Source organism: Drosophila mojavensis, unplaced genomic scaffold (assembly GCF_018153725.1).
Source record: "Drosophila mojavensis isolate 15081-1352.22 unplaced genomic scaffold, ASM1815372v1 contig_36, whole genome shotgun sequence".
Lineage (NCBI taxonomy): Eukaryota > Metazoa > Arthropoda > Insecta > Diptera > Drosophilidae > Drosophila > Drosophila mojavensis.
Genome location: NW_025318858.1, coordinates 18,123,681 through 18,146,643, shown reverse-complemented (window position 1 = coordinate 18,146,643; position 22,963 = coordinate 18,123,681). Strand labels below are relative to the sequence as shown.

Sequence of the window (22,963 nt, the reverse complement as noted above, 5' to 3'; positions counted from 1 at the left end):
ATCCCAGACTTTGATCTATACTTTCACCAATCTGCTGGTAGGCTGGTTTGTATGCCCTATACTTCTGATAGTTTTTCACTAAAGTCAAACTCCTGTTAAATTGATTTATTATAAGCCCTAGATAATGTAACTCTTCCTATGGAAAGATAAATTAAATAGTTATTTTTCCAATTTGATTTAAATCATACTACAAATGTTAGTAAAGTTTTATCAATTGATACAAACTTTTGATTGCTAACTTTGAAACAAACAAATTATTAAATTAATTAAAACTGAATTTGCTTAAGCTAGTATTAAAATATTGTTACATTAACACAGAGTTTAGGTCCTTCAACAAGCTTCATCATAGTTTATATATAATGTTCGTAGAACACACTCAAACTTTTCGAGCAGTGTAATCATCGTCGTCGTCGTTGCCTAGGAAGCCACCAATTTATTTCGGCAAGCTGCAAGCGCCGTCTTTTATTACATTTTTTACGAAAGAAAAATGCGTATTAAATTTCGACTACCCGACCGAAAGTATAATCGAAACAAGTTCGACGCCAAGAGTTCGATGTAGTGCGTGGCTGTGGCAGCAACACCCGCGGCGCTATTCTGACGCCACAAAATGCCTTCAAATACTCTAACTTGAAGGTGTTAATTAACTATTGTTGCAATAGAAAATAATTATTGAAAATTCCACAAAGTTTGGGAACTTGATGTAATGTAATGTAAGTAATAATAAATATAATAAATAATTACACGCATAAGAAGAACTAATTAATTATGAATGTTTATATTAGCTTATATAAGCTTAGAATATTTTTTATTTATGAGGGATTTTCTTTGTGCCGTTTACGTAATATAGAAAATTTGCAAGCTAATCTTTCAGAATGAGTCTCCTGCATACACAGTCTGATTTCAAAACTATTAAACTATTAACTTAAGAGTTAAGAAATTGAAAAATCCTACAAAAGCAACCAATTAACATACTAAAAAATGATCTAATCATATATTCAATATAGTGCATAATAAATTCAAATGTTGGTTTAGATATAAAATTTGTATAATTTAATTACTCCTCTCTCTTCTTGAACGTCTTGAACTAGAAAAACAAGAGAAGAGAAACTCAATTTTATATAAACTGTCCTACAAAAAAATAATTTTATTGTGCCAACATAATTTATAAAACTAAATTATTATTTATTATTATTTTTATCGAAATAGAACTCCATGTCAATTGACTTGAGGGCAAATAGAAAATCATGAATGTGTAAAGCCAGGCTAACGCTCTAAGCTCAAGACAGAGAGTTGATTCCTGCTGTGAATCGCAGCGTCTGACTCTTATCTGGATTCCTGTAATACCATAATCGCAACTTATGCAGGGCATGCTCTAGTTGATCATGCTGCAAACTAAGTTGCATTTGATATGCGTAAATTAGCATTCGCACAGCAGCACAGCAGGCGAAAAATGCGTGTGGTGTGCAATTTGTGTTGCCCACGGTGCAAACGATCGCCCCATTGGCTGCAATGGTGTGGCATGCCACCGCGGGCGAGCCAAACAATTAATAGCTTCAATTAGACCTTTGGGGCGTGCTGGCAGCTAGGCAGCTAGGCAGTCGGGCAGCCTGGCACTGTTCCAGTTGTCTATCGGAAGCTATAACCATTTATATGACTATATTTGTACGTAAATTTGATTTCGTGCATGCGTAAGGCATGCCAAGGCTGCACGAGTGCCCCGCCTCCCCAAAAAACCAAACAGACGCCAACGAGTCGCCGAGCTGCACCTTTTTCTATAGGCCAGCCTCCCAAGACGCTGTCTCGAGAGGTAAAGATTTCGCATTGCGGGTGCGTTTCAATTATTTGCAGTTGACTTTTGCTTTCAGACCAAATTGTGTGTGTAAACATCGAAAAGCAGTTCAACAATCCTCATAAACCACCATTCGAACAGCCCGAACGAAAAACCAGAAGGTATAAATTACAATCATTGATATATATATAAATGCGTTTGTGTTGTTAGAGATAAATAAAGATTACTCGGGGGATTTTGTAAGCTCTAAAGTGGTATGTGGGCAGCTCAAGGCGAGAAAGCTTTTAAAAATCATTTAACGACTTTTATGCTGCAAAGTGTGGAAATATTTATCATAATTTGCTCGTGCAGAAAAAAGCATATCCCCATGAATGCCCCTGAAACTGTGGGCCAACTCTTTTGTGAATGTGACAAAAACAAAACATGAAACTTGAATTAGGGCAGCTGCATGACAAAAACTGAATGCTACGAGGCTCTGCATGACAAAAGCTGAATGCTACAAGACTCTGCATGACAAAAGCTGGATGCTACAAGACTCGATATAAACTACATCAGCGCCAAAGACTGAATAATATGAATTCATTGTTAATGAAATAGTTGAGATCTTCTAGCGAATTTATGCAGATGCTGAATGCTCTGGACTGCCTGACAGAAGCTGAATGATATGACACTGGATGGATGGTACATCTAAAACTTGTGGAAATTTTGATCCGAATTTACTCGCTAAATAAAAGGCATAGCCTTATGAAACGTGTGATTAACTGGCTCAACTCTTCTAGTGAATGTAGCAAAAATAATACTTGAATTGGGCCAGCTGCATGACGAAAGTTGAATGCTACGAGACTCTACATGACAAAAGCTGAATGCTACAAGACTCGATGTAAGGTACATCAATGCCAAAGACTGAATAATATAAATTAATTGTTCTTGAAATAGAAAACATATTCATGATTCACATATATATAAATTATCTTAGTTTAGATCTTCTAGCGAGTTTATGGCAGAAGCTGAATGCCCTGGACTGCATGACAGAAGCTGAATGATATGACACTCGATGGATGGTGCATCTAAAACTTGTGGAAATTTTGATCCGAATTTACTCGCTAAATAAAAGGCATAGCCTTATGAAACGTGTGATTAACTGGCTCAACTCTTCTAGTGAATGTAGCAAAAATAATACTTGAATTGGGCCAGCTGCATGACGAAAGTTGAATGCTACGAGACTCTACATGACAAAAGCTGAATGCTACAAGACTCGATGTAAGGTACATCAATGCCGAAGACTGAATAATATAAATTAATTGTTCTTGAAATAGAAAACATATTCATGATTCACATATATATAAATTATCTTAGTTTAGATCTTCTAGCGAGTTTATGGCAGAAGCTGAATGCTCTGGACTGCCTGACAGAAGCTGAATGATATGACACTGGATGGATGGTACATCTAAAACTTGTGGAAATTTTGATCCGAATTTACTCGCTAAATAAAAGGTATAGCCTTATGAAACGTGTGATTAACTGGCTCAACTCTTCTAGTGAATGTAGCAAAAATAATACTTGAAATGGGCCAGCTGCATGACGAAAGTTGAATGCTACGAGACTCTACATGACAAAAGCTGAATGCTACAAGACTCGATGTAAGGTACATCAATGCCAAAGACTGAATAATATAAATTAATTGTTCTTGAAATAGAAAACATATTCATGATTCACATATATATAAATTATCTTAGTTTAGATCTTCTAGCGAGTTTATGGCAGAAGCTGAATGCCCTGGACTGCATGACAGAAGCTGAATGATATGACACTCGATGGATGGTGCATCTAAAACTTGTGGAAATATGAATCAGAATTTACTCGCTAAATAAAAGGCATAGCCTTATTAATCGTGTAATTAACACACAAAAGCACAAGACTCGATTAAGGTGCATCAAATACTGAATATAATCTATCAACACATAAGCCATTAAGTTTATCAACCAATCAATTTCGATAAGCAATACTCCATTTCGATAACTCCTCGATAACTTTTTATCGATTTCGATAACTTTTATCGATTTCGATAACTTTTTATCGATTTCGATAACTTTTTATCGATTTCGATAACTTTTTATCGATTTCGATAACTTTTTATCGATTTCGATAACTTGTTATCGATTTCGATAACTTTTTATCGGTTTCGATAACTTTTTATCGATTTCGATAGCTTTTTATAAGAAACATCAATGCCAAAGACGGAATAATATGAATTCATTGTTAATGAAATAGTTGAGATCTTCTAGCGAATTTATGCAGATGCTGAATGCTCTGGACTGCCTGACAGAAGCTGAATGATATGACACTGGATGGATGGTACATCTAAAACTTGTGGAAATTTTGATCCGAATTTACTCGCTAAATAAAAGGCATAGCCTTATGAAACGTGTGATTAACTGGCTCAACTCTTCTAGTGAATGTAGCAAAAATAATACTTGAATTGGGCCAGCTGCATGACGAAAGTTGAATGCTACGAGACTCTACATGACAAAAGCTGAATGCTACAAGACTCGATGTAAGGTACATCAATGCCGAAGACTGAATAATATAAATTAATTGTTCTTGAAATAGAAAACATATTCATGATTCACATATATATAAATTATCTTAGTTTAGATCTTCTAGCGAGTTTATGGCAGAAGCTGAATGCCCTGGACTGCATGACAGAAGCTGAATGATATGACACTCGATGGATGGTGCATCGAAAACTTGTGGAAATATGAATCAGAATTTACTCGCTAAATAAAAGCCATAGCCTTATTAATCGTGTAATTAACACACAAAAGCACAAGACACACAAAAGCACAAGACTCGATTAAGGTGCATCAAATACTGAATATAATCTATCAACACATAAGCCATTAAGTTTATCAACCAATCAATTTCGATAAGCAATACTCCATTTCGATAACTCCTCGATAACTTTTTATCGATTTCGATAACTTTTATCGATTTCGATAACTTTTATCGATTTCGATAACTTTTATCGATTTCGATAACTTTTATCGATTTCGATAACTCACCGATAACTTTTTATCGATTTCGATAACTTTTTCTTATCGATTTCGATAACTTTTTCTTATCGATTTCGATAACTTTTAATCGGTTTCGATAACTTTTTATCGATTTCGATAGCTTTTTATAAGAAACATCAATGCCAAAGACGGAATAATATGAATTCATTGTTAATGAAATAGTTGAGATCTTCTAGCGAATTTATGCAGATGCTGAATGCTCTGGACTGCCTGACAGAAGCTGAATGATATGACACTGGATGGATGGTACATCTAAAACTTGTGGAAATTTTGATCCGAATTTACTCGCTAAATAAAAGGTATAGCCTTATGAAACGTGTGATTAACTGGCTCAACTCTTCTAGTGAATGTAGCAAAAATAATACTTGAAATGGGCCAGCTGCATGACGAAAGTTGAATGCTACGAGACTCTACATGACAAAAGCTGAATGCTACAAGACTCGATGTAAGGTACATCAATGCCAAAGACTGAATAATATAAATTAATTGTTCTTGAAATAGAAAACATATTCATGATTCACATATATATAAATTATCTTAGTTTAGATCTTCTAGCGAGTTTATGGCAGAAGCTGAATGCCCTGGACTGCATGACAGAAGCTGAATGATATGACACTCGATGGATGGTGCATCTAAAACTTGTGGAAATATGAATCAGAATTTACTCGCTAAATAAAAGGCATAGCCTTATTAATCGTGTAATTAACACACAAAAGCACAAGACACACAAAAGCACAAGACTCGATTAAGGTGCATCAAATACTGAATATAATCTATCAACACATAAGCCATTAAGTTTATCAACCAATCAATTTCGATAAGCAATACTCCATTTCGATAACTCCTCGATAACTTTTTATCGATTTCGATAACTTTTATCGATTTCGATAACTTTTTATCGATTTCGATAACTTTTTATCGATTTCGATAACTTTTTATCGATTTCGATAACTTTTTTATCGATTTCGATAACTTGTTATCGATTTCGATAACTTTTTATCGGTTTCGATAACTTTTTATCGATTTCGATAGCTTTTTATAAGAAACATCAATGCCAAAGACGGAATAATATGAATTCATTGTTAATGAAATAGTTGAGATCTTCTAGCGAATTTATGCAGATGCTGAATGCTCTGGACTGCCTGACAGAAGCTGAATGATATGACACTGGATGGATGGTACATCTAAAACTTGTGGAAATTTTGATCCGAATTTACTCGCTAAATAAAAGGCATAGCCTTATGAAACGTGTGATTAACTGGCTCAACTCTTCTAGTGAATGTAGCAAAAATAATACTTGAATTGGGCCAGCTGCATGACGAAAGTTGAATGCTACGAGACTCTACATGACAAAAGCTGAATGCTACAAGACTCGATGTAAGGTACATCAATGCCGAAGACTGAATAATATAAATTAATTGTTCTTGAAATAGAAAACATATTCATGATTCACATATATATAAATTATCTTAGTTTAGATCTTCTAGCGAGTTTATGGCAGAAGCTGAATGCCCTGGACTGCATGACAGAAGCTGAATGATATGACACTCGATGGATGGTGCATCGAAAACTTGTGGAAATATGAATCAGAATTTACTCGCTAAATAAAAGCCATAGCCTTATTAATCGTGTAATTAACACACAAAAGCACAAGACACACAAAAGCACAAGACTCGATTAAGGTGCATCAAATACTGAATATAATCTATCAACACATAAGCCATTAAGTTTATCAACCAATCAATTTCGATAAGCAATACTCCATTTCGATAACTCCTCGATAACTTTTTATCGATTTCGATAACTTTTATCTATTTCGATAACTTTTATCGATTTCGATAACTTTTATCGATTTCGATAACTTTTATCGATTTCGATAACTCACCGATAACTTTTTATCGATTTCGATAACTTTTTCTTATCGATTTCGATAACTTTTTCTTATCGATTTCGATAACTTTTAATCGGTTTCGATAACTTTTTATCGATTTCGATAGCTTTTTATAAGAAACATCAATGCCAAAGACGGAATAATATGAATTCATTGTTAATGAAATAGTTGAGATCTTCTAGCGAATTTATGCAGATGCTGAATGCTCTGGACTGCCTGACAGAAGCTGAATGATATGACACTGGATGGATGGTACATCTAAAACTTGTGGAAATTTTGATCCGAATTTACTCGCTAAATAAAAGGTATAGCCTTATGAAACGTGTGATTAACTGGCTCAACTCTTCTAGTGAATGTAGCAAAAATAATACTTGAAATGGGCCAGCTGCATGACGAAAGTTGAATGCTACGAGACTCTACATGACAAAAGCTGAATGCTACAAGACTCGATGTAAGGTACATCAATGCCAAAGACTGAATAATATAAATTAATTGTTCTTGAAATAGAAAACATATTCATGATTCACATATATATAAATTATCTTAGTTTAGATCTTCTAGCGAGTTTATGGCAGAAGCTGAATGCCCTGGACTGCATGACAGAAGCTGAATGATATGACACTCGATGGATGGTGCATCGACAACTTGTGGAAATATGAATCAGAATTTACTCGCTAAATAAAAGGCATAGCCTTATTAATCGTGTAATTAACACACAAAAGCACAAGACACACAAAAGCACAAGACTCGATTAAGGTGCATCAAATACTGAATATAATCTATCAACACATAAGCCATTAAGTTTATCAACCAATCAATTTCGATAAGCAATACTCCATTTCGATAACTCCTCGATAACTTTTTATCGATTTCGATAACTTTTATCGATTTCGATACCTTTTTATCGATTTCGATAACTTTTTATCGATTTCGATAACTTTTTATCGATTTCGATAACTTTTTATCGGTTTCGATAACTTTTTATCGATTTCGATAGCTTTTTATAAGAAACATCAATGCCAAAGACGGAATAATATGAATTCATTGTTAATGAAATAGTTGAGATCTTCTAGCGAATTTATGCAGATGCTGAATGCTCTGGACTGCCTGACAGAAGCTGAATGATATGACACTGGATGGATGGTACATCTAAAACTTGTGGAGATTTTGATCCGAATTTACTCGCTAAATAAAAGGCATAGCCTTATGAAACGTGTGATTAACTGGCTCAACTCTTCTAGTGAATGTAGCAAAAATAATACTTGAATTGGGCCAGCTGCATGACGAAAGTTGAATGCTACGAGACTCTACATGACAAAAGCTGAATGCTACAAGACTCGATGTAAGGTACATCAATGCCACAGACTGAATAATATAAATTAATTGTTCTTGAAATAGAAAACATATTCATGATTCACATATATATAAATTATCTTAGTTTACGCACAAGACACACAAAAGCACAAGACTCGATTAAGGTGCATCAAATACTGAATATAATCTATCAACACATAAGCCATTAAGTTTATCAACCAATCAATTTCGATAAGCAATACTCCATTTCGATAACTCCTCGATAACTTTTTATCGATTTCGATAACTTTTATCGATTTCGATAACTTTTTATCGATTTCGATAACTTTTTATCGATTTCGATAACTTTTTATCGATTTCGATAACTTTTTCTTATCGATTTCGATAACTTGTTATCGATTTCGATAACTTTTTATCGGTTTCGATAACTTTTTATCGATTTCGATAGCTTTTTATAAGAAACATCAATGCCAAAGACGGAATAATATGAATTCATTGTTAATGAAATAGTTGAGATCTTCTAGCGAATTTATGCAGATGCTGAATGCTCTGGACTGCCTGACAGAAGCTGAATGATATGACACTGGATGGATGGTACATCTAAAACTTGTGGAAATTTTGATCCGAATTTACTCGCTAAATAAAAGGTATAGCCTTATGAAACGTGTGATTAACTGGCTCAACTCTTCTAGTGAATGTAGCAAAAATAATACTTGAAATGGGCCAGCTGCATGACGAAAGTTGAATGCTACGAGACTCTACATGACAAAAGCTGAATGCTACAAGACTCGATGTAAGGTACATCAATGCCAAAGACTGAATAATATAAATTAATTGTTCTTGAAATAGAAAACATATTCATGATTCACATATATATAAATTATCTTAGTTTAGATCTTCTAGCGAGTTTATGGCAGAAGCTGAATGCCCTGGACTGCATGACAGAAGCTGAATGATATGACACTCGATGGATGGTGCATCTAAAACTTGTGGAAATATGAATCAGAATTTACTCGCTAAATAAAAGGCATAGCCTTATTAATCGTGTAATTAACACACAAAAGCACAAGACACACAAAAGCACAAGACTCGATTAAGGTGCATCAAATACTGAATATAATCTATCAACACATAAGCCATTAAGTTTATCAACCAATCAATTTCGATAAGCAATACTCCATTTCGATAACTCCTCGATAACTTTTTATCGATTTCGATAACTTGTTATCGATTTCGATAACTTTTTATCGGTTTCGATAACTTTTTATCGATTTCGATAGCTTTTTATAAGAAACATCAATGCCAAAGACGGAATAATATGAATTCATTGTTAATGAAATAGTTGAGATCTTCTAGCGAATTTATGCAGATGCTGAATGCTCTGGACTGCCTGACAGAAGCTGAATGATATGACACTGGATGGATGGTACATCTAAAACTTGTGGAAATTTTGATCCGAATTTACTCGCTAAATAAAAGGCATAGCCTTATGAAACGTGTGATTAACTGGCTCAACTCTTCTAGTGAATGTAGCAAAAATAATACTTGAATTGGGCCAGCTGCATGACAAAAGTTGAATGCTACGAGACTCTACATGACAAAAGCTGAATGCTACAAGACTCGATGTAAGGTACATCAATGCCGAAGACTGAATAATATAAATTAATTGTTCTTGAAATAGAAAACATATTCATGATTCACATATATATAAATTATCTTAGTTTAGATCTTCTAGCGAGTTTATGGCAGAAGCTGAATGCCCTGGACTGCATGACAGAAGCTGAATGATATGACACTCGATGGATGGTGCATCGAAAACTTGTGGAAATATGAATCAGAATTTACTCGCTAAATAAAAGCCATAGCCTTATTAATCGTGTAATTAACACACAAAAGCACAAGACACACAAAAGCACAAGACTCGATTAAGGTGCATCAAATACTGAATATAATCTATCAACACATAAGCCATTAAGTTTATCAACCAATCAATTTCGATAAGCAATACTCCATTTCGATAACTCCTCGATAACTTTTTATCGATTTCAATAACTTTTATCGATTTCGATAACTTTTATCGATTTCGATAACTTTTATCGATTTCGATAACTTTTATCGATTTCGATAACTCACCGATAACTTTTTATCGATTTCGATAACTTTTTCTTATCGATTTCGATAACTTTTTCTTATCGATTTCGATAACTTTTTCTTATCGATTTCGATAACTTTTAATCGGTTTCGATAACTTTTTATCGATTTCGATAGCTTTTTATAAGAAACATCAATGCCAAAGACGGAATAATATGAATTCATTGTTAATGAAATAGTTGAGATCTTCTAGCGAATTTATGCAGATGCTGAATGCTCTGGACTGCCTGACAGAAGCTGAATGATATGACACTGGATGGATGGTACATCTAAAACTTGTGGAAATTTTGATCCGAATTTACTCGCTAAATAAAAGGTATAGCCTTATGAAACGTGTGATTAACTGGCTCAACTCTTCTAGTGAATGTAGCAAAAATAATACTTGAAATGGGCCAGCTGCATGACGAAAGTTGAATGCTACGAGACTCTACATGACAAAAGCTGAATGCTACAAGACTCGATGTAAGGTACATCAATGCCAAAGACTGAATAATATAAATTAATTGTTCTTGAAATAGAAAACATATTCATGATTCACATATATATAAATTATCTTAGTTTAGATCTTCTAGCGGACTGCAGTCTTCTGGACTGCCTTTTTCTTATCGATTTCGATAACTTTTTATCGGTTTCGATAACTTTTTATCGATTTCGATAGCTTTTTATAAGAAACATCAATGCCAAAGACGGAATAATATGAATTCATTGTTAATGAAATAGTTGAGATCTTCTAGCGAATTTATGCAGATGCTGAATGCTCTGGACTGCCTGACAGAAGCTGAATGATATGACACTGGATGGATGGTACATCTAAAACTTGTGGAAATTTTGATCCGAATTTACTCGCTAAATAAAAGGCATAGCCTTATGAAACGTGTGATTAACTGGCTCAACTCTTCTAGTGAATGTAGCAAAAATAATACTTGAATTGGGGCAGCTGCATGACGAAAGTTGAATGCTACGAGACTCTACATGACAAAAGCTGAATGCTACAAGACTCGATGTAAGGTACATCAATGCCAAAGACTGAATAATATAAATTAATTGTTCTTGAAATAGAAAACATATTCATGATTCACATATATATAAATTATCTTAGTTTAGATCTTCTAGCGAGTTTATGGCAGAAGCTGAATGCCCTGGACTGCATGACAGAAGCTGAATGATATGACACTCGATGGATGGTGCATCGACAACTTGTGGAAATATGAATCAGAATTTACTCGCTAAATAAAAGGCATAGCCTTATTAATCGTGTAATTAACACACAAAAGCACAAGACACACAAAAGCACAAGACTCGATTAAGGTGCATCAAATACTGAATATAATCTATCAACACATAAGCCATTAAGTTTATCAACCAATCAATTTCGATAAGCAATACTCCATTTCGATAACTCCTCGATAACTTTTTATCGATTTCGATAACTTTTATCGATTTCGATAACTTTTATCGATTTCGATAACTTTTTATCGATTTCGATAACTTTTTATCGATTTCGATAACTTTTTTATCGATTTCGATAACTTTTTATCGGTTTCGATAACTTTTTATCGGTTTCGATAACTTTTTATCGATTTCGATAGCTTTTTATAAGAAACATCAATGCCAAAGACGGAATAATATGAATTCATTGTTAATGAAATAGTTGAGATCTTCTAGCGAATTTATGCAGATGCTGAATGCTCTGGACTGCCTGACAGAAGCTGAATGATATGACACTGGATGGATGGTACATCTAAAACTTGTGGAAATTTTGATCCGAATTTACTCGCTAAATAAAAGGCATAGCCTTATGAAACGTGTGATTAACTGGCTCAACTCTTCTAGTGAATGTAGCAAAAATAATACTTGAATTGGGCCAGCTGCATGACGAAAGTTGAATGCTACGAGACTCTACATGACAAAAGCTGAATGCTACAAGACTCGATGTAAGGTACATCAATGCCGAAGACTGAATAATATAAATTAATTGTTCTTGAAATAGAAAACATATTCATGATTCACATATATATCTTAGTTTAGAACTTCTAGCGAGTTTATGGCAGAAGCTGAATGCCCTGGACTGCATGACAGTAGCTGAATGATATGACACTCGATGGATGGTGCATCGAAAACTTGTGGAAATATGAATCAGAATTTACTCGCTAAATAAAAGGCATAGCCTTATTAATCGTGTAATTAACACACAAAAGCACAAGACACACAAAAGCACAAGACTCGATTAAGGTGCATCAAATACTGAATAAATCTATCAACACATAAGCCATTAAGTTTATCAACCAATCAATTTCGATAAGTAATACTCCATTTCGATAACTCCTCGATAACTTTTTATCGATTTCGATAACTTTTATCCATTTCGATAACTTTTATCGATTTCGATAACTTTTTATCGATTTCGACAAATTTGGTCGATTTCGATAACTTTAATCGATTTCGATAACTCACCGATAACTTTTTATCGATTTCGATAACTTTTTCTTATCGATTTCGATAACTTTTAATCGATTTCGATAACTTTTTATCGGTTTCGATAACTTTTTATCGATTTCGATAGCTTTTTATAAGAAACATCAATGCCAAAGACGGAATAATATGAATTCATTGTTAATGAAATAGTTGAGATCTTCTAGCGAATTTATGCAGATGCTGAATGCTCTGGACTGCCTGACAGAAGCTGAATGATATGACACTGGATGGATGGTACATCTAAAACTTGTGGAAATTTTGATCCGAATTTACTCGCTAAATAAAAGGCATAGCCTTATGAAACGTGTGATTAACTGGCTCAACTCTTCTAGTGAATGTAGCAAAAATAATACTTGAATTGGGCCAGCTGCATGACGAAAGTTGAATGCTACGAGACTTTACATGACAAAAGCTGAATGCTACAAGACTCGATGTAAGGTACATCAATGCCAAAGACTGAATAATATAAATTAATTGTTCTTGAAATAGAAAATTATCTTAGTTTAGATCTTCTAGCGAGTTTATGGCAGAAGCTGAATGCCCTGGACTGCATGACAGAAGCTGAATGATATGACACTGGATGGATGGTGCATCGACAACTTGTGGAAATATTAATCAGAATTTGCTCGCTAAATAAAAGGCATAGCCTTATGAATCGTGTGATTAACTGGCTCAACTCTTCTAGTGAATGTAGCAAAAATAATACTTGAATTGGGCCAGCTGCATGACGAAAGTTGAATGCTACGAGACTCTACATGACAAAAGCTGAATGCTACAAGACTCGATGTAAGGTACATCAATGCCAAAGACTGAATAATATAAATTAATTGTTCTTGAAATAGAAAACATATTCATGATTCACATATATATAAATTATCTTAGTTTAGATCTTCTAGCGAGTTTATGGCAGAAGCTGAATGCCCTGGACTGCATGACAGAAGCTGAATGATATGACACTCGATGGATGGTGCATCTAAAACTTGTGGAAATTTAGATCCGAATTTACTCGCTAAATAAAAGGCATAGCCTTATGAAACGTGTGATTAACTGGCTCAACTCTTCTAGTGAATGTAGCAAAAATAATACTTGAATTGGGCCAGCTGCATGACGAAAGTTGAATGCTACGAGACTCTACATGACAAAAGCTGAATGCTACAAGACTCGATGTAAGGTACATCAATGCCAAAGACTGAATAATATAAATTAATTGTTCTTGAAATAGAAAATTATCTTAGTTTAGATCTTCTAGCGAATTTTTGCAGATGCTGAATGCTCTGGACTGCATGACAGAAGCTGAATGATATGACACTGGATGGATGGTACATCTAAAACTTGTGGAAATTTTGATCCGAATTTACTCGCTAAATAAAAGGCATAGCCTTATGAAACGTGTGATTAACTGGCTCAACTCTTCTAGTGAATGTAGCAAAAATAATACTTGAATTGGGCCAGCTGCATGACGAAAGTTGAATGCTACGAGACTCTACATGACAAATGCTGAATGCTACAAGACTCGATGTAAGGTACATCAATGCCAAAGACTGAATAATATATGTAAATTAATTGTTCTTGAAAACATATTCATGATTCACATATGTATAAAGTTTAGATCTTCTAGCGAGTTTATGGCAGAAGCTGAATGCCCTGGACTGCCTGACAGAAGCTGAATGATATGACACTCGATGGATGGTGCAGCGACAACTTGTGGAAATATTAATCAGAATTTGCTCGCTAAATAAAAGGCATAGCCTTATGAATCGTGTGATTAACACACAAAAGCACAAGACACACAAAAGCACAAGACTCGATTAAGGTGCATCAAATACCGAATCTAATCTATCAACACATAAGCCATTAAGTTTATCGACCAATCAATTTCGATAAGCAATACTCCATTTCGATAACTCCTCGATAACTTTTTATCGATTTCGATAACTTTTATCGATTTCGATAACTTTTTATCGATTTCGATAACTTTGATCGATTCCGATAACTTTTTTTATCGATTTCGATAACTTTTTATCGATTTCGATATTTTTTATCGGTTTCGATAACCTTTTATCGGTTTCGATAACCTTTTATCGGTTTCGATAACTTTTTATCGATTTCGATAGCTTTTTATAAGAAACATCAATGCCAAAGACGGAATAATATGAATTCATTGTTAATGAAATAGTTGAGATCTTCTAGCGAATTTATGCAGATGCTGAATGCTCTGGACTGCCTGACAGAAGCTGAATGATATGACACTGGATGGATGGTACATCTAAAACTTGTGGAAATTTTGATCCGAATTTACTCGCTAAATAAAAGGCATAGCCTTATGAAACGTGTGATTAACTGGCTCAACTCTTCTAGTGAATGTAGCAAAAATAATACTTGAATTGGGCCAGCTGCATGACAAAAGTTGAATGCTACGAGACTCTACATGACAAAAGCTGAATGCTACAAGACTCGATGTAAGGTACATCAATGCCAAAGACTGAATAATATAAATTAATTGTTCTTGAAATAGAAAACATATTCATGATTCACATATATATAAATTATCTTAGTTTAGATCTTCTAGCGAATTTATGCAGATGCTGAATGCTCTGGACTGCCTGACAGAAGCTGAATGATATGACACTGGATGGATGGTACATCTAAAACTTGTGGAAATTTTGATCCGAATTTACTCGCTAAATAAAAGGCATAGCCTTATGAAACGTGTGATTAACTGGCTCAACTCTTCTAGTGAATGTAGCAAAAATAATACTTGAATTGGGCCAGCTGCATGACGAAAGTTGAATGCTACGAGACTCTACATGACAAAAGCTGAATGCTACAAGACTCGATGTAAGGTACATCAATGCCAAAGACTGAATAATATAAATTAATTGTTCTTGAAATAGAAAACCTATTCATGATTCACATATATATAAATTATCTTAGTTTAGATCTTCTAGCGAGTTTATGGCAGAAGCTGAATGCTCTGGACTGCCTGACAGAAGCTGAATGATATGACACTGGATGGATGGTACATCAAAACTTGTGGAAATTTTGATCCGAATTTACTCGCTAAATAAAAGGCATAGCCTTATGAAACGTGTGATTAACTGGCTCAATTCTTCTAGTGAATGTAGCAAAAATAATACTTGAATTGGGCCAGCTGCATGACAAAAGTTGAATGCTACGAGACTCTACATGACAAAAGCTGAATGCTACAAGACTCGATGTAAGGTACATCAATGCCAAAGACTGAATAATATAAATTAATTGTTCTTGAAATAGAAAACATATTCATGATTCACATATATATAAATTATCTTAGTTTAGATCTTCTAGCGAGTTTATGGCAGAAGCTGAATGCTCTGGACTGCCTGACAGAAGCTGAATGATATGACACTGGATGTATGGTACATCTAAAACTTGTGGAAATTTTGATCCGAATTTAGCACACAAAAGCTGAATGCTACGAGACTCTGCATGACAAAAGCTGAATGCTTCAAGACTCGATTAAGGTGCATCAATGTCAAATACTGAATACTATAAGCCATAAAGCATTTTAAATGCATAAGTCTAATAATCTATCAAGCCATCAGTTTATCGACCAATCAATTTCGATAAGTAATACTCGATTTCGATAGCTCCTCGATTTCGATAACTCCTCGATAACGAGTTATGGGTTTCGATAACTATTTACCAACATCTATGAAATATGTTGAAATATTGATAATATTTGCTGGAAACATGAGTTAAGGCAGCTGCATGACAAAAGCTGAATGCTACGAGACGCGATGGAAGGTACATCAAGTTACTAAATAATAAAATACTAAAAACTTAATAAATTGTAAAATGTACAATAAAACGAATGGCTCGTAATAGTCAGTTTTTATTATGAAAAACTTGAGACTATAAATTGATCTATACCACGTTACACTATAAATTGACTTGGCTTAATTGCAGCTTATTATTATGCAGTTGCCTTAGGTGAGCCAGGCTCAAAGTGAGTCTCGTATTTACATAAGCATGGCTCTGGGCCATCTTTCAGCTGGCTTTTGTAGCACAATGCGCTGCAGCAAGTTCTCTCATGCGACAAGCCGACACAATTTCGCACAATTTGCTGGCATTATTTATTAGATGGCCCCGCTGAAAGCCACCAGGCGGCATTAACGGCGTGTAAATGGCCCCAAAGACCACTTGGCTTGGCTGGGTATATGCGAATGAAAAGCTGCGGCGAGTTGACTCCACTCAACTCGACTCGAGTGCAACACGGTCAGCGTCAGCTGGCGGCCTGCTGCGCATTTGATTTATGCCACACAAGTGTCAAAAAATGTCCTGTTTGTTGCACACACGCGTTGCGTTGCATAGATTGTAGAGAAAGATAGGAGTCTGCATTGACTATCTCTCTCTGCTTCCCTTCCCCCCACTGTTCACGCCTGCCACCCACCTTTGTCTGTCGCATTGCATTGCATATTCGGCCATTAAAAGGCTGAATTGTTGACAACGCATTTGCAGTCGGATTTCAATTTGCTGCGATTTTCAGTGATTGTGTCAGCAACTATTGCGATTGGCCAGTAAATCGCATAAATTGCGGCCAGCTAACAAATTTGCGGCATTATTTAATGCCAGATGTAGATTTGTCACAGATCTATAGACAAATGTATGCGTATACGCATGTATATATATAGTAGTCGCTATATAGTTGCATTATGACCGTGCAAATGCATTTGAATTGTCGACAATCGGTATGCACCTACATTAATTCAATAATCCTAACAAGGTCAAGACAATCAATTGGGGACTAGAGCTAAAGATTATCCCAAAAAAGCAACAAATCGGTAAAATGAAGACGAGCGAGCATAGGATAATATCATTAAAAGAGTTATTTAGAACATTTGCTGGGGACGTTTAAAGAAACTACTTGGACGTTTTGTAAAAATTTAGAGCTTCTTCAAATTTACATGATTTTTTACAAAGATCATATGAGTAATATTCCTGGTAAAAAATGAATGCATGCTGTGCTTCGGGAAACACTTCATGCTGAGTCAGAAAACTCTGAACATACTTGGAGTTTTCAGCATAATTATTACGCTATTTGCACTATCCGAATAGGACTATTGTTAGACTATTGAAACACCTTTCAGGGTCACGTCAATTATGTTTATATATATTAAGTATCAGAGTTCATACAAATTTAGGAGATTAAAAAAGTTATTATAAAATATTGATCATCTAGAATAATCAATTTCATGTTTATAATCGAACCTCTCTTCTACTTATGATTAGAGAAATAGAACAATTATTTTGTATATCTGTTGCATCCGACTACATCCTACATCGACACTATTTTTACTTTCGTCTAGCCAAAATTAGCCAAGCAACTCAAATCGTAGTTCCCTTCATGAATATATTCTCATCCGAACTAAATGAGAATAAGCTAATAATACATATGCAAACTAATTATATATATATATATATGTATATGTATACAAATAATCCAATATATATATTACAATTTGAGATATCAATTAAATATCAAACTGCTAATAAAGCGATCATAAATCACATGTTCACATACATATATAATATATACATTTTTCTTTTAAATGCTCTAAATAAAAATCGAATTCTTCAAGATCTAAACAAATTGCCGCTGTCTAATACCCTAATTATAATAGCTTTATAATAGCACCCGGCCAGCCCATCATTGACAGCCAATTGGGCGCGCGTGTCGCCGCCAAATCGAGCTGCTCTGCTCGTCTGCCTCAAAGGCGAGCAACGCTGCCAGGAAACAACTCAAATATATACATACTAATATCAAAATAAAAAAATAAAAAAAAACAAAGAAAACATAAATAAATATTTATGTTTTTATGTTTCCATAGCAAACAAATTGGTTGAAAACAAAAAGGAAAACAACACTGAACAGATCCCAGTAAAAGCTTGCACAGAAGCCAAGTGTGAAAATATCACAACTCAAGAGATTTGTATAGAGATAGGTATATAGAGATACATCTAGAGATCTATACAGATCTTTTAAGATCTGTGAAACGTAAAGAAAAAGTTCACCCACACAATTTCACATGTATTTAATGGGCTTCGTGTGGGCCATACAACTGGCAAATGAACTATAGTACAAGATCTGAAAATATATATATATATATAAGAAATCTGTAAAAAATTGTAGGGTATACAATGTGCATAGCAAACCAAATGAATTTAATGCTACCTTTGCTTGGTGAATTTTAACTTGAAATACATTTTTGTTCGGTTCGTCTTCCGATTAAATTTTATAAAAAGAAAATTCAATAAAAAAACGCGAGAAAAATAAAAAACTTTGCCACATGACGCAATTAAATTGTGTTTGCTAGCTGCCCAGTTGGCACAGGGTCTGTAGTACTCTCAATCTCTCTCTTTCTCTCTCTAGATATAGTACATAGATATAGGCATATATAGTCTATGACACTGGCCAAGGCCATTTCTGATGATTTGTGGGCGCTGTGGGGACTGTGAACCCGCTGAAACTGTCAGCACAATTTTTAATAAACGCATTTTGGGACAGTTGCGAAAGGCGCTGTTGCTATTGATTAAGATCGCCGTCGATGACGCGAATGATGATCATTATCGGCATGTGGCTATATATAGTAGCGAAACTCATACATATATATAATATATATTAATACATATTTATATTTATGTATGTAAACATGCATAATAATAATCTAATCTATAGCTAACTCTGAGGTCTGTCTGGTAGAGCTGCTGATCTTTCACTTGCCGTAATCAGTTGGCGTGTTCCAAATTTCAATATCATTTTCTACAATTCGTGATGTTTACCCGGTTGAATGAATGGAAAAATCTAAGCGAAATGGTATTTTCCAAATAGACTTTTGGGGTACATTTTTAGCTATTAATAACACTAATATAATGTGATACTATTGTAGAACGATATTCTTGGCGTTAGCAAACTTTGTTGACAAATTATGGATATGACATTTCAAAAAATTTTGTTATCTTTTCCTTTTACTGGGCTATTGGCTTTTAGATTTCTGCAGATTTACATGATAAATAGAAATGAATCCTAAAATATTACATTTAAATTACTAATAAACTCTGCCTTACTATATTAATATTTTAAAAATTATTCTTGTTGTTATCATTATAATTTATAATATACCTATTAGTTCTTTAAAGATTTCGTCTTCTTAAGAATTTTCATATAATTAAATTTGGTTTAATTTCGAACACATATTATTTTATTTAATTATGCAAAACTTAGAAAACCAATTAAATTTTGTTCTATTCTGTCAGGAAGAAATATACAAAATACATCGTTTAAATGGGAAATAAGTTAATTGTAAATAAATATAAATATATTACAATATGGTAAGCCCTATTGCTTTATATACAGATAAACTACTCTTCCGAAAATTAAAGCAAAAATACGTTTAAGTAAATCAATGATAATATGTAGATATAATATATTTAAAGTCAATTTGCACTTACCGCTCATCCTTCTCGTATTTGGGAAAGCTGATGTGATCGAGCAGCACGGAGGATTCGCTCTGTGGCTCCGCCGAGATGCCCTGGGCGCGTTGGCGCTGAAACGTCTGCCCCGACTTGCGTGTGGCGCCAGTGGCCGTGCTTGGCCCGCTGCCGGAACCGGGGCCGTTGCCAGCGCCGGGCGAAGCGGAGCCAACGCCTGCACAGCCGGCGGCGCTGCTGCGACTGAAGGGAAAGACGCTCTGGAACTTATCCAGATGAGAGCGCAGCTCGGCGATTTCATTGTCCTTGAATTGGAGCGCGCGCTGCATTTCCTGAATCTTCATCTCCTTTGCTTGAATGATTTGCAGGAAGCGTTCCTCCTGCGGCGTAGCCGCCACATATGTGTTGCTCATCATGAGCGTCGCATCGACCATGCCCACCGGCGAGGGCGTAGCCGAGCTGTTGCCCGGCGTGCAGCCGGAAATACGCAGGCCCTGCATTTGCTGAGCCAGCGCCAAGGAGCTGGGTGGCTGCGGATGCTGCTGTTGCTGCAGCTGTTGCTGTTGCTGTTGCTGCTGCAGTTGCTGCTGCTGCAATTGCTGATGCAATTGTTGCTGTGGCTGGGCGGTGGGTGAATTACAGGTGCCGGGTATAGCCACAGGCTGGCTGCTCGGCTGATAGATCCCGGCCGCGGGGCCGGCCGAGGACGTGTAAACGCCCTGAGTCTGCGCCTGCAACTGTTGCAGTTGCTGATAGCGCTGCTGCAGCTGCAGCTCCTGCTGGTGCAGCAGACTGCGCGGATCTGTGTGCAGCTGTTGCGGCGTGCCCGAGGGCGGTGTGCCGTAGATCAGCGTATGCGTCAGCACGTCCGAGTGGCAAGGCGGCGCGGGGGCGGGTATCAGGCGTAGACCCGCCGCTGTATGCTCCAGGCCGAGGTAGCCAATGCTGTTGGCTGCGGGCAGCGTAACGATGCCACCGCTGTTGTTGGCAAAGCTATTGCTGCTGTTGTTGCTGTTGCCGATATTGTTGTTGTTGTTGTTGTTGACGATGTTCACCAGACCCAGGTCGGGCTGAAACTGATAGTTGGCGTTCGGCTCCTGCTGCATGCTGGCCGCTTTTCTCAGACTCGTATTCGAATTAGCTCTCGGCAATAGAATCGCAATCGCGCTCGCAATCGCTCTCGTGCGCTGCTGATCTTCGGCGCTGCTGTGCCGCCGATAGCGACGCTCTACGAGTGTTGCTGTTGGCGGTGCTGCTGCTGGTGGTGGTGGTGGTGCTGTTTGGGGGGTGGAGCTGCTTGATGGCGGCGGCTGCTCTCGACTGTTCTCTGTGTTGATGTCCGGTGGCTTGGCCTCGGTGTCGTCTCTTTTGATTATCGCTGGCTGCAGCTTCTGGTAGTCGGCATAGAGAGTGACGGCTGGCTGTGCGGTGGTTGCGGTGGTTGCATTTGTATTTGTATTGGTGTGTGTATTGTTGATGTGACTGCTACTGCTGCTGCTGCACGGCGCATTTGTGCCGCTCTGCTGCTGATGGCTATTGCTATTGCTATTGCTATTGCTGGCTGGCCGCTTGGTGGCGAAGCACAGCCGATCAAAGCAAAAACGCATCCAGGCGGCTTTCTGGAAGAACCGCCGCCACGTGGAAGTCGCTCACTAGATTAAACGCACACCTGCAACAGGTAAAAGAGAAACAGAGAGAGGGAGAATGAGACTTGATCAGTATGTGACAAATTGTGAGCATGAGACTCTTATCGCCCGCTAATCAGCAGTCATTGAAACTGATTTACAGCATTTGAGATTAGACACGCAGCATTGGCAACTAAATTTGTTAATTGACTTGTTATTGACATAGACCACAGCCCATGCTGTTTCTCACTCATTCTCTACTTCTATGAAACGCAGCTGAAGCTCAACCCCGCCCAAAATTCAAGACAATCGCTACGCTTCAGACATGCTAAACGTCGACCCACACAAATTAACAGTCGTCAATGCCCCCAACAAAAAAGTTATCTTTACTCTAATACTCGTTTACATAGTGAGTGGGGTACATTGGGTTTTTGAAAATGTATGGCAAGTTGAAGCTGAAGTCTCAAATGAAACTATTATTACACCTAAATAATATAAATATTTGTATTTTATATAACAATATTAAATAAATGCACAACAAGTAAGAACGACAGAAATCTCATTCACATACTCATTTCAGATTGAAACCCCATTTAAAGCTCTTATTGAGCGCGTATCACAATATCAAGTATGCCCGACTAAAATATGCTGACTTGTTTTGGTTTTTACTAAATTCCAGCTGTAAGCATATTCATCAGTTTGTGTGCTTGACTAACAGATAACATATAATTATTTTAAATTGCATACCATTTTGGTAAGCTTTTAAAAAAAAAACCTAAACATATTTATTAAATGGTAACAAATTAATCAAAACAAGGAACAATTTTTGGGGCCATAATTAAACAATAATAATTTACTAAAAATCATGTTTTGCAAAATAAAGAAAAACTGGAAGCTTAGGTTTACTTAACAGTTATATATAGCTGCAATGGATACCTAAGTATCTTTGTTCATTCAGTTTGCCCATTTTTGATAACAGGTTATCATAAGCAAATGAGAAGCAATGTCAAAGAAAATGGTGAATAAATGTACAAGTTTTTTTTTCTGTATTATTCGAATTCTTTTAACTTTTCTGCTGATTTTTATTTATTTTATTTTATTTATTATTTTTATTTTATTTTATTTTTTTTTTTTATTTAGAATTATAAATGTTTAATAATTTTTAGAAAATCTG

General features: G+C 35.9%; 1 protein-coding gene across 1 annotated transcript in view; it reads right to left on the bottom strand.

Moving 5' to 3' along the window:
* LOC6577195 (cGMP-dependent protein kinase, isozyme 2 forms cD5/T2) overlaps positions 1–22,963 on the bottom strand; it is a 60,349-nt gene that overhangs the window by 19,074 nt on the left and 18,312 nt on the right. The window contains exon 3 of the mRNA XM_015165538.3: positions 20,186–21,833. Coding sequence (XP_015021024.1) covers positions 20,186–21,771 — 1,586 coding nt within the window. The 5' untranslated portion in view covers positions 21,772–21,833. The remainder of the gene's footprint in view (positions 1–20,185; positions 21,834–22,963) is intronic.